Source organism: Corvus moneduloides, chromosome 13 (genome assembly GCF_009650955.1).
Source record: "Corvus moneduloides isolate bCorMon1 chromosome 13, bCorMon1.pri, whole genome shotgun sequence".
Classification (NCBI taxonomy): Eukaryota; Metazoa; Chordata; class Aves; order Passeriformes; family Corvidae; genus Corvus; species Corvus moneduloides.
Window position 1 is genome coordinate 9232141 of NC_045488.1, and position 27814 is coordinate 9259954.

The 27814-nt window shown below is 39.3% G+C and overlaps 1 protein-coding gene across 2 annotated transcripts in view; it reads right to left on the reverse strand.

Annotated features, from left to right (window-relative positions):
* Positions 1–695: 695 nt before the first annotated feature.
* The window catches only part of FAM169B (family with sequence similarity 169 member B), a 36476-nt gene continuing 9357 nt past the window's right edge, over positions 696–27814 (reverse strand). The window contains exons 1-9 of one of the 2 annotated variants that reach the window (XM_032123430.1): positions 25106–25271; positions 24771–24904; positions 21935–22034; positions 15835–15920; positions 14132–14306; positions 7332–7514; positions 4831–4959; positions 2063–2139; positions 696–1080 (exon numbers count right to left, since the gene is read on the reverse strand). In XM_032123430.1, coding sequence (XP_031979321.1) covers positions 859–1080; positions 2063–2139; positions 4831–4959; positions 7332–7514; positions 14132–14306; positions 15835–15920; positions 21935–22034; positions 24771–24904; positions 25106–25115 — 1116 coding nt within the window. In that variant the 5' untranslated portion in view covers positions 25116–25271 and the 3' untranslated portion in view covers positions 696–858. Of the gene's footprint in view, positions 1081–2062; positions 2140–4830; positions 4960–7331; positions 7515–14131; positions 14307–15834; positions 15921–21934; positions 22035–24770; positions 24905–25105; positions 25272–27814 lie in introns of those variants that run through there. The other variant, XM_032123432.1, reaches the window with a different exon arrangement.

Genomic DNA, 27814 nt, shown 5'->3' on the forward strand with positions numbered 1-27814 from the left:
CTTCCACTGGACTAGATCTTACCAGTTTCACCTGTAATTCAGTAACACAACATTCAGGCTTTTGAAATTCCCCACTAAAAAAAAATTAAAATATTCTAACACAGAACCAGCCTGTGGTAAAAGAGCAAAATTTCTTTACCAAGCCACAACATGAGTAATCTAGTGAAATATGCTATATTTCCAAGTTAATTGAATGCAAAACATTAGAAAAGAGCCTACAGGAAATAAAACATGCAATATGGAATCTACATGAAGTTCTACACCCTGAGCTTGCACACAGAATTATCACAGTGCCTGAACTGAAAGGCAGTTTAATGCCTGTAGCTTGTTCACTCTTCTTCTCTGCACCAAACTTTTTCTGCATGAATGGCCTTTGTGTGCCATCCTGTCCACCACAGGGTTTAAGGCAGATTTTTCTGCTAGAAAAGCTCAAATGAAAGCAATTGAGGATCAATTGTTCACTCTGAAAGGAAGGTTACAACTGTCATTCTGATACCAACGTGTGTTGTGGTATCTTTCTTCCATAATGCAGGATGTGGTTTCCATAGAAATATCTTTTTACATCAGTACCTACAAGTCCTCCAATTATTCCCCTTTGGACACCTCATGCAATCCAATAAAATCTTTTCAGAGCAGGGAAATAACTAGGCTCAGCTACTACTTAATTGCTTGGTGAAAAGAAAAAGGAAAGGACATTTAGTAAATAAAAGCTTTATTTAAAACAAAACATAAAATGGAGAGCATGTGCTGCAAAAATTTTCATCTTACCTGAAGAAATTTCTCCAGTGTTACAAATCAAGAACAATCAATTACAATTTTTAAGATCATACTGAATTTTGCTAATTTTTGAAATGGCAATTATGGTGTAGCTTTAAATTGTTTGGTGGCCTTGTCTCCAGCTAAGTCTCCAGGACCTGGTCTTTTCCTGAGTCCTTTATTTTGCTGAGCACTGCCTGCACCTTGTTCCAAGCCCTCCTCTTCAGGACCTTGTGAGTTTAGAGTCCTTGCTGCTGTTGTGTCATCTTTTTTCTCTGTGGCAACGCCTGCCACTTTCCCAACCCCAGGAAAGCATTCAATACCCTGAAATTAGAGCCAAGACAGAAGGAACAGCAAATTATACACAAACAAGATAAACTGTGACTTGATCCTATTATCAAATGCCTCTGTCGACCACCATAACCATGCAAGGCAAGAAACTCAGCTGCATTGTTTGTATAGAACAGCTTCATTCCTGCTACTCTGCCTGCCTTCCCAGAAGTGTCAGCATAAGGAAAACTGGGAGCACAGAAAGCCTTGATCTGGCTGGGTGGGCTCTGAAGCCATGGTCACAGCACAGAACAAGAGCGTGCACCACAGGGGCCGGAGCCATCACAGCTCCCCCGGGACGCTCAGAGCTGAAGGAAACAAACTGATTTAATTGTGCGGCAACCGAAATGTGCTGGGGAAACAACCCCTGCAGCTCTTTGTTTTGCTTCCACTCGTCTCTCCTTTTTCTTTATTACTTGAAAAAGCTTCATTCCTGTGATTTGTTTTTTCAGATACATGGCTTAGGCTTCATTCAAACCTCACTGCCTGTTTTAGGCCTCGGTCCTGCAAAAAGCTAAGCACAGTCAGATCTGCAGCTCAGCAGTGAGATAACATAATTAAGACCATAAAGAGTTTGCCTTATTCATTCTTAAGTCACACTCAAGCCCCTGCACAGGAAGGACCACAGTGGAGTTCAAAATGCCATTCCATATGCGAACCTTGGAATTTATATACCTGCTTGGTTACAGTTCCCTTATCTCAGTAAGGATGAAACTAAAGTATTTAGTGAAAACCATTCTGCATTCTTTAGCCTCTCAAACTATTACAGCTATATAAATCAACTATAAATATCATTTGTATGTGTGTATGTACATACATATATAAAATATAGCTGTGACTACCTACATAGATACATGAGTCAGTAGTAAAACACACCTGTGGAAATCTTTCATATTTAAACCTCTCTACTTTACCAAAAAAGTAAAAAGCCACCAATGAAAAACAAAGTCATGAAATGGCATATTACTCACTGTACCTTATTCATCTGGTCCATATCTGATTGTCTGGGTTTACCGGTTGGAGTCTTCTCCATACAAGAGCCCACTTCAGCCTCTGGATAAATGAGGTGAATATTTCATCCCAGAAAGAGATTATTAAAAAGGAAAAAAAACATTATCATACTTCCATGGCTATTTCCATTAAAAAAAAAAAACAAAAACAAAACCAAAAAACACCAGAAAAAGCCACCTGACTGCTACCTTCAATCCCTCTGGCCTTGTTTTTGTTAATTAACCAAACCAGAGTGCCCCACAACACTACCACAAAAAACAAAGGTGAACAAACTATACTAGAAACAAAACGTCTGTGGGTCTTGAAAGCTCTGATAAATAGATAATTCATTCACCTTTTACACCTAGAAAATCCATATCCCTTTCTCCTTTTCAGAAAATACAGGTATTCCGACCAACTCAGATAAAGGTTTATAAGCAATCATTTGAAATTTATTTTAATTCTTCTCAGTCTGCTTGGTTTTGCATTAGCTTCACATTTACATGCTTTATGTATATTACTAAAATACTTCAAAACAGCTTAGTTCACTGCCTGGTAGATTTAGCAACCACAACCAAACCATGTGAAATGATTTCTGCTCCTCCAACCAGCCCCAGAAGAGAAATGTCACCATGTTCTTGTTACTGAGGCTATTTGCTGAAACTAAATCACCTACGTTTTTCAAACAATAAGAATTAATTCAAAATGAATGATTGCAGCTATGTGTCACATGCTAAAAAGCTTTATTTTTATAGATATATGTATATGTGCAGATAGAAATGTGTGCATGCATGCCTATGTATCTGTGCACATCCAAACTGAAGTATCAGCTGCAGCAAACAAAGTGCTGTAGTTTATATGAACTGCCACTAGATGCAGCCACACAACCTTGCAAAATTGAAAATTCTGACCTCAGGATTACAGAAACCTGTTTTGGAATATTTATGACTAGAATTCTTACAAGAACATTAATGGTATTCAATACTGAGTACTGGTGTGGGAAAAAAGGTACATAATATGAGCAAAATATTCAATTTTTCTTTTCAGTAATTTTGTTCCAAAACACAGCATTGCAAATGTCAACAGGAATCTAAGAAATCAGAGCAGAATCAGAGCAGAATAAGACTTGTCTGTTTTCACAGTTGTTGCCATAGATCTTGATTGGAGCTGACAATATTGAATTACATTGTGTTTTGCTTTCTGCGTAACAGAGAAAGGCAGAATGAAGCCCTTGTTCCCAAGAGACCCCCTAAAGATAGAATCATGGAATCATACAATAATTTGGATTGGAAGAGACCTTTAAAAGCCATCTAATCCAACCCCCAGCAACGAGCAGAGACATCTTCAACAAGACCAGGGTGCTCCAAGCCCCTTCCAACCTGGACCTAGACACTTCCAGGGATGGGGCTGCCACAGCTTCTCTGGGCAACCTGTACCAGGGCCTCAACACCCTCACAGAAAAATTTTTTTTCCTTATACCTAGCCTAAATCTATCTTCTTCTAGTTTAAAATCATTATCCCTTGTCCTGTTGCAACTGGTCCAGCTAAAAACTTTATCTCCATCTTTCTTACTGTCCCCCTTTAGGTAGTGGAAAGCTGCAATCAAGGCAGTTCCCCAGCCTCATGTTTATTTTTCACTGACAGCAATTCTGGTGGAAGGATACTTCCCCATTCTTTGGGTCATTCATCTGTTTGTTTGTTTTTCTAGAAGATGGCAAAAAGAAGAAAGAAAAAAGAAAGCGTCCTCTCCCCCAGGATCGGCAGGGTTTTGATCTGATCATAGTTCTGTTCAGTTGCCATTAATAAACTTCACTTAGCAAGATTAAAGGCAAGAGCAACACCAGGTTTTGCTGGTTTAAAGCATGAGGAACACAGATATAATGGCTTCAGAGGAACCCAGCCTAGGGCTAAAGTCTGACTTAACTCTCCTGTGGGTGCTGCAGACAAGATGAAACGCGGTGTCTCAACAGAAGGTTCCCGAGCCAAAACAGAGCAGGATGGATGTGGGAAGGCATGGGAGCAATTTGCTCTGGAGCACTCCTTGCTGCACTTCCAGAAAGAGACAATGTGTGCCCTTCTTTTGGAACCTAGTGCTTATCACAGCTTATGTGCATGCAGCAGAGGGGCCTGTCTGGGTCCTCCAACCAGCTGAACAGATTACATCAACAAGATCCCCATATGAACTGTCAAAAGGTTTCCCTACTCTGTTGCTATCTTTTGTGAAGTAGGCAGAATATGCTCCCAGCAAAAAGGATTTACCCTGCAGGATAGTACATGGAATCTTCCAAAACCCATAATGAAAACCTTTGTGTTTCCATCCAAGAACGGTATTGGCAGCAACTGAAGGTAATTAAACACACTGCCCATTGGCCATACAAATTTCTTCTTTGTAACAATTTCAGAGAACCAAACCCCTGTCTGTAACCCAGACAATGTGTTGTGCAACAGGAATTTTTTGGGCTAACTTCTACCCTGCTCTAAGTGCACTGCAACAGGAGTTACAGCCACTTTATGACAAGGCTGTGCTTTGTTCAGGATCTCTCAGATGCTCTGTGGTTCCATTTCATTACCTCATAACTTCTAAGAATTGTCCTGTTTACTGTGAAAAGATGAGGGAACTGGACTGCACACTCAGGAGCTTCTCCATGTACAAACAACAGAGACACCACCTCTCCATGATCACTACCTAACACTTGATTACATTTCTTATCTTTATAGAACTGTAACAGACAAGTTCACACTGTTTTAACTCACTTCTGGAAGGGGGTGACTCCATCTGAATTTTTAACCAGATATTCACTCGCTGGCTCCAATCTCCTGGTGCTTCCACCTCCCATAGCCGCTTCTGCTCCTCAAGATGAGCCTGCAGGAATTTCTGGCAAACTGAATAGGAAAAAACAAGGGGGAAAAGTATGAATGAGCAAAAAGTACAGTGGAAGAGGGAGCATGTTCTACCCCAGAAACTCTCTCAGACCTACTTTCATTAGTTCCTTTGGAAATCTTTCTTCTCCCCTCTCATCTTCCTCCTCTTTGTTTCAGCTGGGACTTTTCATAAAAGGCTACGTGGAATTGCCTAAACAGTCATGAGTGAATCCTGTCCATCTGCTTCAGTCTAGATTATTTCCTTGTGAGTGCAGAAATAAAGGACTTGAAATTATTTGCTGAGCACTTTCATCTGGCACTGCAGCACAGAACAATATCCAGACACTCAGCAGGTTTCAAACTAACAGCAGTGTGGGGTTTTTTACCCTCACTACTCTGAAAGAAAAGGTGTTCCTCTATCTTCCAGCTTTAACCATTCAGAATGCTACTCTAATTTCTATTTATAAAGAAAAGTTCTGCTTCAGCTTGGTTTTGGGCCAAAACCACCCTCCTTTTCACTACTGTTACCCTATGCCCCATTGCTAAGTTCATTTATTTCTTCAGATGTGGAAGAAAAGAAATGGGAAGAACCAACAGAAAAAATTACAGGACACCTGTGACACGTACAATCACCTTTAACAGTCATATTGCCACAGATTCATATCACTGTCAGTACACACTGACCATCCATAACATTTGGATAAACAATCAAATCTAGGTCTGCTTATGTTATCAAACTGAAGTACGTTCTGTTTAGTGGTATCCTTAGGAGTGTGCAGTGTCAAGAGAAGGCACATGCTGTAGAACAAACAGTTCAAAAGATTTAAAAGGGATTTTAAAACTTCCCTTAACCGCCATCCTATCAGTTGCATCAACTACACTAAGATAGCAATCTGTAAACAACAAAATTACTGTCTTACTCTGTCCACTGTAGTTCATCATACATGAACTGGGTAATTTATCTTCAACATTCAGTTGAGTTTAACAATGGGATGTCAAAAGAAAAACCCTAATTCGGGTATGTAAATGTTTGCCTCACAGTAATGAGCAGATCGTGGACATTAATTTTATCCAAGGATATCCAGACTAAATTAAACATTCCAATAAAAGCTACTAAAACTAACATATATACCAGAATCCAGGTATCTGCTAAACAGCTTTTTACTTCCTTTTAGGCCTCTACAGCAGCTTAAATACCATGTCCATGTTAAATAAACTGTCCACAGCTTCAGAGATTTCAGTACAGATATTTAGAGTAAAAGGCTGCATTCATTTGTAAAAGTATGAAAATGTGGTTCCAATGAAATTAAAAACAGACAGTGACTTCCATTAGCTCAAAATTTAACTTACAGTATTGGTATTTTTATAAAAGAAAACCTAATTAAAACATGATGCAAGTCAAATTTACTCACTATTAGCTCTAAACTTAATTGAGACAAAAGCACAGTCTTCCCATATTGCTAGTGTTAACACATAAGAAATGCAGCTTTCTCATCCAGGGTGTCTAAAGCCCTGACATCTACAAAAGGAAAAATGGATATTACTGGGAGAAGAGAAGGAATGCTGTCAATACTATTCCCTCCTGAATTTAGAAGCAGCAGTACCTGCTCGGTGCCTTTGTACACATTCAATGGCATATAACAACCAAGAGAAAGAACAGATGTGGCCAAAATTTTGTTGACATTTATTAGGAAATAGCTGGAAAGCTGTAAGTCAATCAAAACATCTCAAAAATGATGGTGAAGACTGCACCACACAGAGAACAATCTCAGAAAAAAAATACTTTTCTAAAGAAGACAATTTTATGAATAACGTGAGCACAGATATTTTCTGTGAATTTTATTAACAAAACTAGAGCTTTCACCTGAAGACAGAGAAGATATATGACTACTTTGTGATCTTTTAAAAGTGACAAATGTTCAAAGACAGTTGATACAATACAAGTACTGATGTAACTGGATGACTGAGTAGAGCCCGGGTACTTGGCTTACTAAATGTAATTTCTTAAAAATGCAGTATCTACCAAAGCATTATGTGCATAGTGTGGGCTTCACAAGATCTTATGATTCTTTTGCCTCTGGTGTCAAATAAAATGTGTAAGTCCCTGTCTAGGGCAATGACATAGTTTTAAGAGAGGACAGTTCAAGAAACACAAAATGTCAAACAGACACCATGAGTTTTGTGCTTCTCATTGTCTTACATAAATATTAGCCTACCTTTCCACAGGAAATTCTAGATGTCTCTGGAAAAGTAACCAGTTTCAGGCTAACAACGGTTCAGTTCAGACAAGGGCACTGAACTCTTACACAGTGAAGACAATCTTACCAAGACCATATTGAAAATTATGCATTATACATGACCCTTACCTAACGTGTCCACATCAAACTGTTTACCTTGATACATGGCAGCAGAAATAGGGCAGCTGATCCCCAAGGCATCCTCAGCCAGGAAAGACTGACAGAAATCATGCAACATTTTCATCCCTAGGCCACCTCTTCTGTACTTTCTCCGGACGAATATAGTATCCAAAACTGGCAACAGGTAACACTGACTGGTTGTACCATCACACAAGCTCCCTGAAAACAGATAGGGAAAAATACATCAATTTGCAAACAAAATTAGTATTGCTGCACTAACTGCTGTGTGATTTCAGCCACACACACTGCCCTGGTACCTTTCCACAGGCTGTGAGGATGATCCCAGCTGAAGTGTATTTGCATAGACAGTAAAACACTTTCCAGGAGAATGATTTGTGCCATGAAATGGCAAGGACCTACCTAACATATGGCTGACAGGTCTTACCAGAGTATTTTCCAGACTCTGATTCTTCATAGTCACACCATCTTGGTACACAGGCAATGTATACAGGAAAGCTCACTGAAAAGATGTAAATGGTCTATAACCAAAGAGATATAAATATTCTGACTGTAATGTCAGTATATTCCTTTAAATAAAGAACTGAGTGGTGCATTTCAAGAAAGCACTGCAAGAGCTCCTTTGTAAGTCACTCAGTTTCTACTGAGTGATAATTTATCACACATGTAGGTGCTTCTAGTCCATCACTTCAACTACCACTATCATTGTTAAACCAGGGGTTCCACTCAAGGACGGTCCTTGCTAACAAGCACTTTAAGTCAGTTGACTGAAATGACAGGGTCATAATGCTCTACATGTGGACAAAATACAGACTCAGGTATAAGCCTCCAAACTAATAAAACTAGTTCTCAGTGAAAATTGTCCAAAAAAACCCCAAAACAGAACCAAGGGATTTATTTTGAAATCACAAACGGTAAACTCAAACTGGAGTCAAGAGAAAATTTATTAAGAACAGACATTCAGCATCCAAAATTTTGATGTTCATCCTAACCAACCTGGGGTCCTATTGCTGCACTTCCATTCACTGCAGAATACCATGAAAACAGAACTTCAAACTACTTTACAGCATAAGCAGTCAGTCCTGAAATGAATGAATCAGTTCATCAACCACCTACACATAGGATAAGGTCCCCACAGAAAAATCTCACTGATTTATTTTAATTTTTTGAAAATATTTATGAAGATTTTATGCTGCTTGTGAGTACAGGGCAGGTTAAATACAAATGGATAGCCAGGCCTTTAGAACAGAAAATGGTTACATTTTCATACTTTGTTGCTTAGAGCTCAACAAGACCTTCTTGGGTTTCTTTCTTACTGCTTCCTAGAGGACCTGACTCAGCCTAGTTTCCAGCGCTTTGAGACGTGAGCTTTCATCACTTCACTAAGACCCATTTCACAGTTTCACCAATCTCCTATTGAATGGCTGTTCCGAAATTCCAATATAAGACTTTTACTTAACAGATCCATTTTTTCTTTGTCACATTCCCACTGTCTTAAACTGGGGTCTATTTCTGTTCCTTCAGTTGGTGTCCAGCATCTTTTGTCGATACTGGACAGGCATGACTTCTGTCACCCTCCTTTCCAGGATGCCAATCAAGCACAGCATACATGACTACTTTTAATTCTAGATCCTGATTCTTCAAGGTTGTAGGCTTGTCATTTAGCAAGAATCCACACAGACTGAGCCATACAATAAGAGTATGTAGCTACATAACCATCCATTTACATCTTGATTAAGCTTGGTTCACTCCTGCTTAATCAAAGTACATGCTTAACTTCAAACACATCTTCCAGCACATTGTTGGAAAAGGGTGGGTTGTGGTGGTGTTTATAACCTTTCAATACTTGTAACACATGAAGGGTAGTTACTCTTTCTGCCATGAGCCAAAAAATTGAGTACATCCCGGGTCCCCTTGTTAGCTGCCAACCCAACAGAGATGTCAAATTGTTGCAGAGTTGCACCGTATGTTCTAAGGGACAAACTTTTCCTCATGAAATCTTTAAGAATTCCTGCATGTTGCAAGTGTTCTTTTAAGTTATTATTATCTCATATAGTCTGTCTCCTACAAATCCTGATGAGAGTTCTGCGCAGCAATCCCAGGAGCTGAGTGATTTATGTCTGAGCTCCTAATTTTGTGTTGAGAAGATGACAAAAACTTGTCATGTCTAAAGGCGCTATAAATAAAGAATCCATGAAGCCATTCTTCACCTTGTCCCTGGGAAACACATCAGGAGAGTCACAGCCCACAGGCATTTGAAATAAAATAAACAAACAAACCAACCAACCTTTGGAACACAGGCCACTTTGTCCCTGTTTCCCATCAAATGCTAATGGTGGCCCGGAGGTGACTACCGGGCTCTCACACATTTGGCTGAGAGGTTTGTTTCATTGTTGGAACACACAAAGTTTTGAGGTGAGGGAGGAGACAGGGAAAATAAGGACATTGGTGATGGAGAGGGAAGCATTCATGCAGTCTGCCCTTAGAAAGCCTTTGATCTCCTTGGTTAGGTCACGAGTGCCAAATGATCAACTTAGGAGCCAGCAAAATGGCAAACAGATATTACAAGGGCAGGAAAGCAGACAGCCATTAGCATTCCCAAAGAGCCACAAACCAGAAAAAAAAAAACAATCCTGTCCCCACATCCAACAGACCCAAACAAAACAAGGTTGTGCACACTGACTATTCCCCTGCTGAACAAGCTGGCTTGGCACATACATGTTTGGACAGGCCTCGAGCAGGCTGAGTGCTTGTGTAAAGGGTGGGGAATATTTCTGCAGAGCAGAACCCAAGGTCAACCCATTGTGTGAGTTTGTATGTGAGAAGAGGAACAAAGGTTCTGGCTTCAATAAAATTAAATGAATTCATGTCTGGACTGGTATGTAGTCATTTCATTTTCATTACAGCCAAAACCTTCAATCTGCTGCAGAAATGCACATTAAAAATATTACTGCTAGCAAACAGAGGGAGACAAAGCAATTATACAACAAGATTTCAGCTAATTGTCTGTCAGGTTAACTTCAATGCCGATTTTTTTTTTTTCCTAAAAGAAATGTATGTAATCAATGGAAAAATAAATCCTGTTATCTTTTTAAGGATCTGTTTCTAGAGAAGAGCATCTCAGCCACAAGTATCAAAAGAAATTTCCAAAGGCTTATATGAAGAAAGATGTGAAATGAATTTTAGCTCAGGAAGCCACTTCCAAAGACCATCTCTAAGGCTCTGGTGTAGGAAAAAAAAAAAGAAAAAAAAATCAGAGATGGAGCCAGAGTTGCTTTTTGCCTACTCCATGTCAGTATAAGAGTTTTTGCAGTCAGGTGTTCCCAAACTGTGACTGATGGGGCATCTCTAAAGAATGAATGAGAAGCCAACAATACATCTATTCCTGATACACCTGTATGTTTTACAGCCTTCTCAGAGGACTCAATTTGGTTAAGGCTGGTTTGATTTGCATCACTCCACGCTTTTACTACTGTGATTTGTCAGGAGGGAGGGGACAAGCTTCAATAATCCGACTCTTTTGTTTTTCATACACAGACAGCTTGGTCTGCAGCTGGGCAGCTCATATGTGTTACAGAGACAGTAACACATAACAGTAGGGGGGGAAAAAAAAAAGAGGTCTATAAAAATAGATTTTGTTCTGGTTTGTTCTTAAAAGCACTAAGACACTCCTGGCTCGTTGCCTGCTCCAACTTCCTTATTGATTGATTTGCATCATGAATCTTCTACATTCTCCTGGCATTTATGTGAAGGTGGTAAAAGTCCATTTTCAGTAATTACTAGTCCTAAGTAAACAAAAAAAGAAAAACTTTCAGAGAATTACATGGTCTCACTGCACAAGAAACAAGTGTCAGTAGCCGTGGTAATTAATCCTACATCACAAAACAAAACACATTCCTTCTGAGGTTTTCACACAGAGCACAAAATAAATACTTCAAATAATATAAAACAGATCCCAAACCCCAAGTATCTATATGAAGGCTTTCTGCAAAATATTTCATTTTCAGGTTGCTGCCTGCAGAGAAAGGCGCAGGAAGAGCGAACTGTCATTTCCTATTGTACCTTTAAGTAGCTCCATTTAGTGAGGTCTAACTGCTCAGCTGTCTGATATGGAAGCCGCTGACATAGATAAAATTGGAGACATTTATCTTGGCACGTGACAAAGTGTCTTATCAGCCTCATTAGTGGCTTAGTACATCTCATCAATCTTTAGTATACCCAGTGGTAAATGCTGCATGCCTGTCATTGGACAGGAATAGGCACATTCCAGAGAGGCCAAGTTGATGATCTGTGTAGTCATGAATAAATTTTGCTTTATTAAAGGTGTCTAATGGTCACAGAAAGTGATAGCCTTGAAGAATGAGTCTTGTGTTTATCTACGCAACAGGTGCAGGGTGGCCAGTGCCAGAAGCAGTCAAATTGTCTCAAAACCTTGACTTGCAGTAGTTACTGGATCTCTGAGCAAGGCGGGTGCTTGAGACCATCTGTCTCTCCTTAACTGGACTACTAAAAGAGATCCAGTTAAGGATGGTCATAAGATAGATGGAAGCATGGAACTGGACCAAAATGACCAAGTTTGCTTTGTACAGGCCACCTAGGAACTGGTAAATGGAAATGACTTTACAATATTGCCAAGATAGTTAATTGGAATCACTGAAGTCCACTGAAAATTTAGTTTGTGTAACGACACATTAAATATGTGGCAAAGATAGAACAGACTCTCTGTTCCTTGGTCACCACTTCTGTGATTCACCCAGAAGACTTATGTTTGAAAGAGCCATGCTCCACAGACCTTTTCTGGCTTATTTGGCTTCACTGAAGCATGGTTTTTGTCATGCTGTAGATAATGGAAAATTCACAGATGAGAAATACAGTTGAATACAACATCAATATGAGAATCTCAATTACCCACTGAAGAAAATAAAACTGGAAAGAATGCTCAGGTAATTGCAGAGCATGGAAATAAAGGGAATCACAATCACATGGTGAACACAAAGGAAAATAATTTTTTTCTAGGACCAGAAGCTGCAGCAGATGTCCAGCACAATATAAAGTCCTGTAGTTAAAGCTGCCTCTACTAAATGTTCTGACCAGGACAGCAAAAAGAATAAGAACTTACATTATGATTTTAAAAATAAATTATGAAAATACCCAAAACAACCATGTGAAATACAACTTCTAAGTGAAGATATTTATCTTAGTCTGTTTTGGGCCTAATAAATCCAGGGCTCTTCTAAAAAGTAGAGAGAATAGGATCAGCCACAGCATGGCTGGTATGAAATTGAAATCACAGAACTTCAGAAAGAGGAATTATTTTCTAAATGCGTACATCAAATAGGAAAAAAGCAGCAAAAACAATCCGTTTCAAGCTTCCCGAAAAGGCTTTGGCAAAAGCCTACGGTAATTTGTGACACAGGCCAAAAACTAACAAATATAGCTGCCCAGAGAAAAAAAACACTGGCAAGAAGAGGCAAATGCTGACAAAGCTGGACTTGAAGGATTTCTATTTTATGTGGACCTGGTTTAAAACCAAACTGTGACTCTCAACTTACTCAGAAACAGTTTCAACTTGGCTAATACTCCACCCATGACAGACTACTGTGCACATTTATTTTACTGAAGCATGAATCATTACAGCCCCTACAAGTGTTTCTTTCCAAAAGCTTTGCTCAGGAATATTTATGGCCTTAAAGGAAAATGTACTATGCGTTTGCCATTACAAACCAGTTCATCAGCATAATCAGAGATACAGACAAAGCTCCTTGATCATAGGCTGAGTCCTGATTCATCACTAATGGTGCAGCAGCACCAACACGCTGCTGTACAAGCTACACCTCTGTGTGTATTAGGATTTTTCCATCCCAAGGAGGAGAACACCTCATTGTTGCTGACCTTTGGTACTGCAGCAGAGAAGGCACCTTCAGACTGTCCTCTAGAATCCAAAACAACCCATCTCTCAAGCTGTTTCTTATTCTCCCAGTTTGGATGGATGGCTATTGAGTGCTGACCTGAAGAATATTTTACTTTCAAAGATTTCACCTTCTCTATGTTTAAGCTGCTGGTATCTTAAACACAGACTGGTAACCAGCTCCTGCATGGGACACAGGCTCAACCGCACACCTGGAGTTATTCCAATTAAGCTCTTCCACTCCAGACTGGTTAACAGCAATTATTTGCATTAATACAATCTCTGTGTTTAATGAAAGACCTTTACTAAAGCTAATCAAGTACCCCTAAAGAATTAAAATACATTTTGTTTCTTTTCTATGCTAGTTAATCAATTAATCATAAAATCAATTAAACATCATCTTTTAAACTGGGAGTACCACAACTGCACAAAGCATTCCAGGACTGATCTAGTGCACACACCTTCCTCTACACAAAACAGCCACTGCTCCTTACATATCCAAGGATCCTTCCTCATCTTGCCACCACCAACTCCCAATATGTCTTTCCACTGGGAACTGCACTCCTTTTTCAGGTATCACTTTCCAGGATGCTGGCCTCCATCCTGTGGATAGGCCCTACATTCTTTTTTCCTAGATATACAACCTCCTCCTTGGCGGCATTAAAGCACATTTTATTGGAGTAAGCCAGTACCTCACATCAGAATAGGGTTTGGAACTATCATGTTTAAATGAAAGTAACATGGATGGCTTCCAAATTCTGGGAAGGTTTGTTCCCCAGATTAATTCTGAGGGAGATTTCATATAAAAATGTAAATGAGAGCCAGGATTATTTATACTGAAAGATAAACAAAAGGATTACATTTCTAGCTACTAGGAACCAGTGGAAATGTGTCTCTAAAATGACCTTACCTTTCATCTTGATCGAGTAAAAGGCAGCAGCCTCGCCGTTTCTCCAGAGTATCTTGGCACACTCGGTGGCAGAGTGAGGTAGAAAGAATGCATCATTAGCTGAACTCCCTTCCAGCATTCCAAAAATAATGCAGTTCAGAACAAAGAGGACAATCCTTTCTCCAACTGTCTGGACCTTAGAGAACAAACAAAAACAGACCAAAGAAAAATGAGGCCGAGAATAGTATTTTCATAAATGGTTTCAAAATCAAAAGGAAGGAGGAGGTCATGAAACATGTACACTTAATTTGGGGAAAATACCTCCTGAATTGGTTCAGCTAGAATAACAAAAACAGTTTCTCCTAGTGTTTCACCCTGTATCCAGCAGGCACAGAATAATTTATTAACTATTTATAAAGCTTGACATATCTCCTGTTGTCACAGAGAGGAATTCTAAAACAGCACAAGTATCTTGATTGCAGTCACAGTGAACTAGGCACAGATTTGGAACCAGGATCAAGGCAATCTAATCCTACTCAAAAGTGAAATGAAGATCGGATTCACTGTGTGGGCCTGGTCACCTCTCCCCTATTACCTGTGTTGCCATAGCATCAAAGAATTTAGTGGGCCAGGACGTTACTGAGATAGACACTATACAAGCCAGAAAATAGTCTGTCCCAACCAGCTGTAATCTACTTGTAACAAACAATTAGTCTGTGCTGGGCTTCTTAGGAGACAACAGACAGGAGAGGGAGATGGAGGAATATAAAGGAACAAGATCATACTGGCCACCAAGGTAAAAACTGGTGCCAATAAGCATCACATGAATGCCGAAAAATAAATTAAGAGTTTCCACAAATAATGGCAATTTACCTTTTAGCAATGAGCTAGAGGGGACAAGAATTCTATTTTCAGACATTATTCTCATTCTCTGTTGATACAGAGATGCTTGAAAGCCTGAAGGCCTGTGTTCCTGCTCCAAGTTCTATCTTGCAAGGATTGGTATCTTAAAATCCCTCCAGTTCAGTTACCCATAAAAAGCCTACTTCATTCTGCAAATAATTAAACTCTATGTGTGACAGGAAAAGATGATAAAGAAATGGAATCATTAAGGACCAAAGATACAGAGGATTTGGTAGGAAATAAAACTGATTTAATAACCTCATGGCAGCAGAAAGCTCACATGCAGCAGGCATCTGACTTCTTAGCTGCAAACAGACTCCAGGCTACCCAAATCTTCCAAGTTATGAAAAAGTAGTTCTATCTTACCAAAATAATTTATTTGGAAAAAGAATTACCGATATAGAAACCACTAAATAGCAACCATTTCATAAAATGAACACAATATAAACATTATCCAAGGGAGAAAAAATCATAACTAGCTAGATAAGACATTGTTCCAAAGGCTAGTAACACCTCCCACCAGACAGTTAATGCGAGAAATTGTTGCTAATGTAGTAATTGAATTTATGATTATTCCTTTAGTAGGCAGTGAGGGTAAACTAAAAACCAAAAGAAAATAAATCCCACAGATGAATCATAAACTGCATGCACAAAATTGTTTAGAGAGGGCTAATGTGGATGTCACTGTGTAATGGAGACATGAAGCACTTGGGCCCACAGGTTACAGAACAGGAGCTGCAGGAGACCAGACACAATTACATATCATTGTTCTGGCTGGGAAGATCCAGGGTAAAGGCAACTGTTCAGAATAGCATCCTCACCAAAATGAGCCCATCTCTAGAAGGATCAGCTGTCTTCACAACATCTTCCACAGGCCACCAACGCTGGCTCAAATAAACTGCCAAAACTGCAAAAACAAAAACAGGAGAACACGTTACCCTCAAATAGAAAGTAGGTTCTGAATTTTTTCCACAGGCAGCCTCAGATCTACTTCTCCCTCCAGCTGACTCCAGTCTGTTCTGCTGTCTCACAGCAGAACAACAGTTGTATTCCAATTTCACCTCCACGTCCCTTGATATCCAATTTTCAGTACTGCACGAGGCATCAAGTGAAGGTAATTTTTCTCAGGAATTGATGTGACTTTGGTGTGACAGCCTGTATTCCACATGAATAAAGCACTTCCTGCGTAATAGTAAGTTCAGTAGCAGAGTAGGTGTGAGCGGCATTTGGGACAGAGGAGCTACCTGGATAAAGATTACAGTTTTCAAGTTTCTTTCAAGCTATCCCCTGCCCCCACACACATATTTGCATATATTTGAGTGCACATATTTGCACTCATGCAAGTCAAACACAAAAATTCTCCTATCTGCGTTATCAAACAGCTTTTCAGCTCTCTCTGTGATTGAATTTCTATCTATGGGTACCTTTAGAGTACAAACTCCTAAATCTCAGGATGGACAGATATTCTCCAAGGTTCAAATGCACACAGAGAAGTTTCTATCAACAAAAGACAGACATAGACACACATAATAAGATACACTTCTGCTTCAGGGCAAAGTGTATCAGCAACCCACGTAAGTCAAGTCCTCATGTAGGTGTGATGCAAAACTTGCACCCCACTTCTTCCTATCTTCCTCAATTTTTCACATATGCAGGAACTAGTATTTAAACCCTACTCCTACATGTTCATCTCCAGAATTCATTGCCTGCCAATAGATTTACAAGGAAAAGACTTGAAGCAGCAACAGTGACACTGAAATTACTTTCAAGCCTTGTTCAGAAAGAAAAGTTTTGACATGGGGTCATTTCAAAGGATAGAGAATAAATTTTAAGGGTTTAGATGAGGTTTTGGAATAAACACAGAAATCTGATCATTTATGACCACAAACACATCAAACAGCAAATATTTCAGCCAAAAGAACTTTTAGTGTCTGTACAGTGGTGACATTAACCTAAAGTACATGGCCACGACTTCAGGATTGCTCAAGAACACCAGTATCTTTAATATTTTCAAATAGGGCAGCTACCATGTCTATTTTTATATAGAAAGATAAAACAAAATATAATACAGGAAGAATGTTGCAAAGAACAGCACAGAGTTCACATGTTTTGAGTCCTAAGAGAGTGCTACAACAACTGGCTCTAAACTACCCAGCTAGAGACAAATGTAACAAAGTTCAAAACCATCTCTGTGTTAGAAACAAATTCACACACGAGGAAACAAAATTACTTTAAGGACAGGATTGATCATTTACCTGTTTTAGCCTCAGGTTATACAAATGTCACTGATGCACACAGGCTAATTTCCCTTTTTGCTTCAGACTCTATCACTCCTGCTGGCTTTAAGGCTGGAGATTCCGCTTAGCTAACTTATATTCCCAATAAATTATTAAAGCATGTGCCAGGCAGCATTACACTTTGAGTGCTGGGTTAACAAGGAAGAAGTATTGCACGCAAGGGCAGATGCCTGTTTATAGCACCAGACTCAATTCATTAAATATTATGCACTTACTTGCATGGGAGTTTCATACTCTTTCTGTGATGGATTCAATCTGTTCCCTCAAACCCTTCCGTCTGCTTTCAAATGCAGCAGCCACTGCTCCATTACACATCCATGAAACATGCAGCTACAAAGGGAGCTGAGTCACACAAAGGGGACATAGTGGGCCAAATGCTGACTTTAATAAGAGCTGCAGTGAGGTTTGGCACACAGTTCAGACATACAAGACACATAGTAAAGGCCAGAAAAGTTTTTAAAAGCTTTGAGGAAAATAGGAAGATGCATAACCATGTTGGAAGGAGTTGCTTTTATAGAACATTTACTGTGCTATTCAATAATTTAAATGTGTGGAAGGGAACACTAGTTGACATACATCGCATTATTTGAGCAACCTTATCTATATGGATGCCTTCCTTGAAGGAAAAACATTTCTCCAGATTTCACACAAACATATGTACTTTGCTTTTTGTTATCATTTTTCAAAGTCAACATCTGGTCCGCAGTTAAATCCATCCATGCTTCCCCATATTCTCATTTTCATTCTATAATCAACTTTGAGGAACACTATTTCAAATGCAAACATGATTTGTGAGACCACATGTTCCTTCTCTCTCCCTTCCCAGTCTTGCTGTTCTTTCCAAGACATTCAGTTAAGTTGACCTGATCATAAGAGATGGAGTTATTGCCAACACACATCACGGAACCCTGTGAATCACAATGTGTGTGACTACAATGACCTTGCAACTGCAAGACTTGATGTGCTTGATCTTGTAGTTGCAAGACCAGGTGAAATGCATTTCAGGTCACAGTTAATGAGGTTTATACATGCTCAAGTGGGTGGTTTGCCCTGTAAGCACCAGCTTGCTAAACCTCAGTACTTTCATCACCTGCAGTCAGACAAACAGAGTGTTGCAAGAAGCTGACAGGCAGTGGAGCACAGGATTCCACAGCACACAGGTGTTTGGAATCCAGGACTGAGATGAATTAGGCACCAAGCGTAATGCAATTGTGATTATGAAATGTCAACTTTTGCTGGGCAAACATGGATCCCTTCCCAACTCAGGCCTAGATTATATTTTTACTTCCTAGGCTATGCTGGCCAAATGTTCCCACACTGGTGTGCAACTATTTAAATGAAATGTGCACATCAGGACTCTACACAAAAAGCAAAGAAGAAAAAATAAAGCAACATCCAAGCTTGGCCCCTCTTTTTCCCCTGCCTTATCTAAATTGCTGAAACACATCCCTCAGTCACAAACCAAATAAAGGTGATGTTACATATGAGATGTAATTAGAGTTTGTTTAATACATATCTAAGATAAAGAAGGGGTATATTCTGTAAAGTCATCTTTAATTCTGTCACTATTTCAGATTGATGACATGCTTAAAGAGGTTGCTTTTGCAAGACTTCCACTATGGAAATACTCTGATACTGGAGCAAGCTCAGAAATCCCACACTGAACTGCATTCTGCAGCACTGACATACCCTGACTAGCTGGGTCCCCAAGTTCCCCATCTTTAAAATGGAATAAGAGCATTTCTCAGTCTTTTCTAGGAATTTTATCCAAAAAAAATATACATTAAGGCTTGGGAGGCAGGCAGATTCCTGCTGGAATGGCAGCCATTCAAGTACCTAGGTAGATCTTTCCTGCAACCAGTTACAATTTTCTTCTATAAGTCAAAGCTTCACTCAGTGATTTGTTGCAAATGTCTTGTGATAAATGTTCCAAGGCATCTCACAGTTATTGTGAATTATTATATGCAGCATAGAGAAAATGCCACAATAAGGTATGTTTATTTAGTGTTATAAAGACGTTAATCACCCATGTTATGCTCCGTAAGCCCTTACAATGCAATTTACATTCTCATAAAAATATCTGTACAGATATACTAACAGAACACAACACTTAGCCCATCAAAAATAAATTAAAAATGCTTCCAACCAAGACCAAGTCCTACAAAAAAGCTGCCATACCCATTTTCTCTTTGAAATATGCAGATCATTTCAAACTACAAGGTACACATTGCTTCTGGACAACCCATCTTATCACGATGATCAGAAATAAATCTCAGTGGTGGAATCCACCCCTCTTTAAACCAATTTTCAATAGTTAAATGCCATCAAACTGAAGGACAGTATGTGGGGACAAGCAGGAAATTTGCTTCTAAGAGCTCCCCGGCTGGGGAAAAAAACTAAAATGCAGTGGACAGGTAGGGAAAAAGAAGAGATCAACTACAGCAAGATTGTTTCCCTCGTCCATCTGGATGAAACTTGTTTCACAAGAAAAGTGTAAAACTCAAGTGAGGAAAAGAAAGTTATGTAACTTGTTAAATGTTTTCATTTTCTGCCCGTAAAGTAAAATGTTCTTAAAGTAACAAAGACTAAGTTAAAATATATTGCCTGTCTCTGAAGGAATTGGGTTTTGAATCAATTTGATCTGTTCATTGGTCAGAACAAAAGGTCATGTAGGTGAGCAAACCTACAGGTGGAGTTGCCACATTAGCAGAGTCTGCCACCCTAAGACTCAAATCCAAATCTGCTGAGCTGTGGGAAAAATTTTAGGACAAAATACTTCAAATGTATACATCCATATGTATAGGTATGCACACACACCCCAGCAGGCTTTAAAGAACTAACGAAAATTTATTAAAACTCATCTAAAGAAAAAAAGTCGCATCAGTCAAATCTGATGTGTGCAGGAAGACTGGTCACATGTTTATAGTATATAAAATACAGAAACAAAGAACTTCCAGTAAAATCCTTTAAATCATACTTTTGGAAGGAAGTATCAAAGGCCGGGTGATGTAGGCCTTATTTAAATAACCAGACTTCCTGATTTCTCTGTTCCTCTGACTCTGGACTGGTAACTTAAGCTGAAATTTTGCAAGGGGGGGTCACAGCAGTCAGTCAGGCTGCTGTTTATAATATAATAAGGTGTTTATTCTGCTAGGTTTGTTTTTAATGAAGATAGCTATCATGTAATTAAGGCTCCAATTGGACTTGTTTGACTTGTTCCTGTGAGAAATCATTTTTTCTTGTGTGCACATATCTCATTAATACTTCTTCCTAATACTGTGAGATCATTTAACTGAAGAGCTGTGCTAAATGCACTTTCACCTGCATCTATTTAATAATTCTTTATTTCTGCTTTGTAGTTACAGATCCAAATTCCTCTTGTGCAACCTAAGCTAACTCAATGCTGTTTTCAGCTCCGTTCCTTTGAATATGAGTCAGGAGGTGAGCACAACTGCACTAAGAGGATCTGGTGTAGATGCTTCTCTCCTTTATCACACCAGTGACTACCTCTCTTTGGAAAAACATTAATGGAATATATAAATTAGTGTCAGGAAAGTAATTCTACATCAATAGTTTTAGAGGGACCAGAAAGTCTTTTGACTACCCTTGGAACTTGGAAAGGTCTCCTACCTTCTACTGTGAATCACAGCCCATTAGCAAAGGTCCAACTGAAATCCGACGTAGAAGGAGCTGGAAAACTGCAGAGTTCACCTCTAACCACAGGTGATTTTAATCTGCTTTTTGTTCTTCTGAAGAAATTTCCTGGTTACAGGGTAGGACTGAACAATGAACACTTACACTAACAGAACCTGTTCTAGGAGTGCAAGATCATTACCTGACACACTTCAGAACTGAACCAAGAATTTTGCTTTGCCTTTGCTGTACTATTAATACTGACTATTAAAGCCTTTCAGGCATAATTTACAGCTTATCCTTTTAAAAAAGTACACTCTTAATGACAGATGTCATCAGTTTGCTGCCACATTTGGAAGCTGGAAGCTTAAGAGGTTTCATGTGTTCTGTATTCCCTAAGTGACACAGTGAGTCAATGCAAAAGTTCATGTCCTCATTGTAGATACTCCAAAAATTCTACAGCCCATTGCTTCACAACACCAAGACTCCTCATTTAATCTACACACCAGCAGATAACCCTCACACACCAGTACTGGAAATAAAAGGCAATTAAACCTAGGGCTGAAAAAAAAGTCATAAAGTAAAAAAAAGAATATGAATAAGAATCAGTAAGAAGCAATACAATTTCATACCTGTATTTTATTTTTTAAGGATTTCAGGATTCTATCCAAACTATAATGTGTTAAATTTTACATCATTCTGAATTAGAAAAAATATTATCCTGTCGAATAAAGCCAGAAAGAATAACAGATTTACCCAAGGTGATTTTTCAGCTACCAGCAGAAAATTTATGCATAGAATTTAAAAGCCCTGATTGTCAATTCTTCCATCTAATCAGCAGCCCACTGACACAAATCCTTAATAGATAAACTGAAACCACTTCATATCCAAAACAAAACCCAGAATATTTAAATACATAAACAAGCAGGCCATCTTAAAGGTTAAGAAATTACAACTACTCAAATTTCAAAATATTTTGACCAATTCTAACCTGTCTCCTTATCCTTTGGATCAGTTAACAGCAACAGTTTGCAAGCAGGATTATTTCGGTAGAGAGGGACAAAACACACACAGGAATCTTCAGGTTTAACCTAAAAAACAAACAAGCCCTGTAGCTCTTTGTACTGCAGAGCTCACAAGAAGTACTTCATGTATCAGATGCACTTATGACATATTTTATTGACATGCTTTACTGACATGCATGGTACAAGCTTAGCACAACACCCTCTCAATCCTTAACTTCAAGGCACCAAAATATACATAATATTCTAATATTAGCCATAAGGAAAGTTAATTTAAAAGAAATCAAGCTACTGAAGCTAGTGAAGACCTTAAGGCTGACTTGCCCTGGTGAGTACATAACCTGGCTTTGAACACTGTCACACGCAGACAAATGGTGTTATGAAAGACCAGACACATCAAATGAAAACAAATACAACTTGCACTTCTTACAGCATCCTCCAGCTGAGGACTTGTGGTGTTTTGCAAACAATGAATTAAGCCTCAGGGTACAGGGAGTATCAAAGCATTAGGGCAGTGCCTGGGCAGTTTATCTTTGAGGCATAGCAAGGGTAGATAATTGGCACAAGGTGGTTGAGTTGAAGGCAAAGCTAAAATCAAAATGCAGCTCTCAAGCTTTTGCTCTTAGACTAAACTTCTAAATGATATGACACACAAACACAAAATTACTGTGCTCAAACAGCTCTATATGCATGGAAATGACGATTTCCATATGAATATTGCAAATGCTGTCATGTAAGTTTAGGTACAGGCAAAGAGCGTGCATGACTTAGCACAGTATGTACTGTACTTTCCAAAATCTGGTCCATTGTGTATGTGTGGGTGTGCCTCTCTCTCTAATTGCACCCATTTGTCAGTTTGCTAAGAAACTCAAATCAGTCACGTGTTACATTTAATATTTCTTGGTACATGGAAGAAATATGAATATGGATTATTCAGGATAACAACTCTAAGCTGAAACCAGTGAACCAGTGTTCACTAGTTGATGACTGCCAGAATCCTGGAAGCATCTATGCAAACACTGGACTCCAGGAAAGAAAACCTTGAAAACTGCTTGAAATCTGTATTCATGAGCTTGCCTAAATCTCAGTCTGTTCTGGGGATTCAGTCGTTCTTTGCATGCTTCAAACATAACAGCATCGATGTCATAATGGCACCTGGGAGCATTTCCATAATGAAAAAGCCAGGACTACTTCCAATAGTGCCATGATTGTTATTTTGTTTGATAAGGTAATGTGCACTTTCACAGGTGTTAACAAGAGCAGCACGAGCCAAGCATAGCTTTGTGCGTGGCCACTGCCAACAGGCTTCCATCCTGACTCGCAGTAATCCTTGCTATTTGTGTGCTGGGTGCTTGACCAAGCCATACCAAAAAGAAGTTCTGTGACCCCAGCAAGTGGGCTGACAGCCACTTAACTCCTGTGAAATAATTATTCACTGTTGCCTGTCCTGCCACTTGAAACCTGCTTTAATTCAGATGCAGAAGGGGAAAGAATGCTTGGTAATGCAGCCATTATCCAAACACCTAACCCCTGTCCTTCAGGTTATAGGTATGTAACAGAGATTGTTAGCTGGGATGTTCACTGGGAATAGGAGTTTTGCTTTATTACATTTAAATTATTTTTAATTACAAAACATCACCATTCTTTGAGCTATTTATTATAGAGCATAAGGAAAAAGGCAATACAGCAAGAACACTACCATTACTTATGCCCTTGACTGGCTGGCTGACTGCAGATTAGATTAGACCTGAATTAAATGAAGGCAAAGAGAAATGTGTTGCTATGAGACTCAAATCAGTCATGTGATATATTTAAGGGCTGGTGACAAGCCACAAAATCAAGACAGTTGTGAATCAAAAGCCAGAAGTCCACCTTTAACTGATCTCAGTGTGAGTGGCTATTGCAGGAATACACTCAGCACTGCCTGGGATTTTAAGCTCTCCTCCCTTCTACTGGAACAGCAAATGAACCTCTGAAAGTACAACCAGGCATGAAAGGTAAGGACACAGAAGGCCTAAACTGGGGGATCTCTGCATGTTCAGTCTGTTTGTATTTAACCCTACAGGCTCCACTAGAGGGCATTAAAAGAGTATTTAAACCCAGTTACATTCCCGGCTCAAAGCCGAAGTTGAATCCACCTGGAAGAGCATTTTTCTAGAAACTACTGCACATTATTTTCCTAAATTGCAGAAAGGCTACCGTATTCTAAACATTCATTTTAACTAATCCAATTTCTGCTTTGATAGTACAATAACAGGTACCTCAGCACACCTCTTATGATCTACAAAGTGCTAAGAATTAAAGGTTTCATAGGTTGACTGAAGTAAAAAATTTTAATAGGCCTGTTCAGCCATCTCTATTCCACCCAGGTGTCTTAGGAACAGAATTCCTTTGGGAGAAATCCACACTCAAAATTACCAATATAAGTATTGGAAAGAATGGAAACAAAAGATAGACTGTTGTCACAATGCCTGTGTAAACTGCACAGTAGAGGCAGAGTACAGAGCAGCACCATGGCATAAATCTATAAAATTCACTTTTGATTCAGTCCTGTACGGAGGCAGGTCAAGACACAAAGCTCATCAAAGTGCTTCAAACCCTCTTCCACACTCAGAAGGTTTTAGATTTGGGATTTAAGTTTATCTCTCATTTACAGCACGCAAACTATTTGAAATAATGCAGGATTATTTTAAGAGATCTGCAATCCAGCCACACCAGTTTACCCCTATTAACAGACCATGAGCACAACCAATCAATTAATTTGCAAATATCTAACTTGCAGCACGAGAAACATCAGCCTACTACCTCTCCTCCTCCCGGGATGGAAAAAACATCAGGAGTGGACAATGATTTCTTCACGAGTTTTTCATAGTATGTTTCAGCATCTGCTTGCAGGGCCTTTGGATCTCCTGCTACTGTATCAACCAAGTAAAGCTGACCTGTGATTAAAATAAAACACAAGATACTTTTACTTTTTAAATTAACTAAGAAACATAAGTCTTAAAACCTCAGTTTCCCCGCCAGCTGCTTGGCGTGGCTGGGCCTTAATGATCTCATTAGAGCCTTCTGTATAATCCTAGTCTAAAATAGTAAGGCTCATAAAAATCTATCTGTATGCTATTTATCTATATGTTATTTACCTCTTGACATGCAATTTTACAAAGCAGAACCATGACAGCACCAAATCACACTTGTCTCCTTTGAATTCAACAAGCACAGTCTCAAATTTCTCTAGGCGTAAGTAAATTGCTTTACGGCTGGAAGAGAAAAAAAATTCTTCAAAATACAGCCTGAGTTTAGCACTGTCCAGAAACATAACAAGGAAAGAATTCCAAAGCTTCCATTCTTTCTTGGAAGACAGCCCCTTTTTGGGTCAGTCTACAATCTGTTGTTTGTCATTAACTTTTTCCTTCTCTTTTTTGAGTAACATCAGATGGGCATTTTCACAACAATGAAATAATATAAAAAATTTACCTACAAAAGACTTTCTAAAATAGTAGCGTCATCTTTTATGCAACTTAACTTTGAATCAAGGCGACTCAGTGCTGGAGGGTATTTGTTAACTGCATGCAAACAAAAATTAAATATATCTGATGCTTGTTACCTAAATGCAAAGTTCAACTTGGTGTTCCTCAAGAAGCAATAACCTCCTCCTGATATAACAAAACAGACTCTCTGGTGGCCCAGCACCAGCCCAAGAACACAACAGGAAACATGTTAACAGCCCAAACAATATCCTACAACTCTTCTATCACAGGAAGTCAATAGCTTCAATTTAAGGGGCTTTCAATCAAGCTACACCTGCAACTCTTGTAAGCCCCTAACTAAGGACCAAATCTTCTACCACACAGCTGTAACTGGTATCTTAGCTCTGAATCCTACATTTTTAATCATGGTTTGGTCTCACATGGCAGCTCCCGTGGTAAGTTAAACGTGAAATAACTGCACTGATAGTAAAGTAAATGGCTGAGTCAATGAAGAGTCTTAAAAGGACCGGTGCAAGACCTGTCTATACTAAGATTAACAAACTATGAATCATACAGGTACCTATATACATATTGAAAATGATACCTTTCCACATAAAAGTAGGAGCATGGGATTTGTATTAGCAGGTCAGACTATTCACCCATGGTCCCACCATTCTGCTTCCAGCAGTGATCAGTATCTGATTCCTCAGCAAAATGATAAGAAAATTAAAATGCTTAAAATGCTTTAAACACTATTTTCCTGCCCTTTGCAGGCAACCAGCTTCCATCCTGAGGCTTGGCAGCAAAGCTGTGTACTCAGAATGCTGAAGAGAAGCTGCTCTGTAAATGGGTTTCATAGCATGTTCGTATGTGACAAAATGGGAGAGAAAAGAGCTTTGCAACACTGGCGAGTCGAGTCACAGTATAAAATCCCAGGCAGTACTTAAACACCATCGAAGCAAAGAAGTTATGTCAGGAGAGAAATTAAAGATTATTATTCAAAACTTTGGTAATTCACAAAAGTAAATTTACTAGTAAATTAATCCTTTACAAAAGAGCAGCATGTAAGACTTGAGTTTAGCACAAAGAAAAATATTTGCTAAGCTAATAAATACTGTTCATGAGGTGCTGCTTACAAGGCTCCGTCCTGCCACAGTGCAGCCAATGCAACTTAACAGCACAGTCGTGTTTTCTCCTCACTGAACAAAGCAATTAACTTTCTGCTACATAATAAGCTTGTACTCTAAGGTAACAAGGCCCACTTGAAGGACGAAATAAAGTCACAGATTAGATAATGAGGCACTAGAGAAAACTTCTGATCAACTTTCCATCAATACAGCTTTGCACAAAACTACTCTCTTCCTCTAAGAAATACTTTTAGATTTCCAGTGAACATGTCTTTCCTGTGCAATACACTGAAAAGGCCCAAGTGAGGTAAGAGCACATATTCCAACAAAAGCAAAATCCAAAAATTTTTCATGAAGAAAAAAAATGTCGAGGGGGTAGAGAGAGCGAGGTTCCTTCAGGAACAATATGGAACAGAAGTGTCACTTTAGGGTACTCTGGAATGGCCTCAAGAAGTCAGTGGTGCTAGGGCTGGCTTTTGTGAACACCTCCCCAAAATGTGCACACGCATGCACATACCACTCATACTGCTCAGCTGCCATAGGCAGGGGAAAAATCAGTTGTCTGGATTTCTTTTTATGTTAACTGATGTGTTTCCAAGTTTTTCCCAGTACAAAGTGACAAAATAACATTTGCCCAGCTGTATATGTCCCTTTTACACTTCTTTTGTATACAGACACAAGAAAAAAAACCCTCAAAGTCCGTAACTATTGTTATTAGGCATTCAACTAAATCAATTAATTACCACTGGCTAACAGGATATTATAAAGGTTGCTAAATCAAATGCAAAATAACCTAACTTTGCTTTAAAATAAAAGCAGTGCTGTTCTCCCAGGAGTGCTTCAGTCTGAGGCCCAATCAGCATCTTGGGATATCAAAATTATGAAGTTCCAAGGACTTTTGACCTAATTGGAATTACAGGATTTTATTTGAATTTGATCCTACCTAGCAGCAACAAAAGAGCACGTGGTGGCAGCCAGTCTGCCAGGACCCTGCCAGCAGCTCCTGTGAGGGGCTCTGTGCTCAAAGGGTTACCCGAGTCACAAAAGGGGCCTCCTGCTGTAGCCACAGAGGAGGGACCATAAACCAGGAGAGTAAATTTAGAACGGGAGGCCTCCTGCACTAGAGGGATTCCTGACATTGGGGCTGACATCTTAAACAGCCAAAGCTGCTAAACAAGGTCAAGGCACCATCGAGGTGGATGGTGGAGCAGCAGTGGCAGGACAGACAGGTACCAGCCTTTGTCTTCTGCAGGGC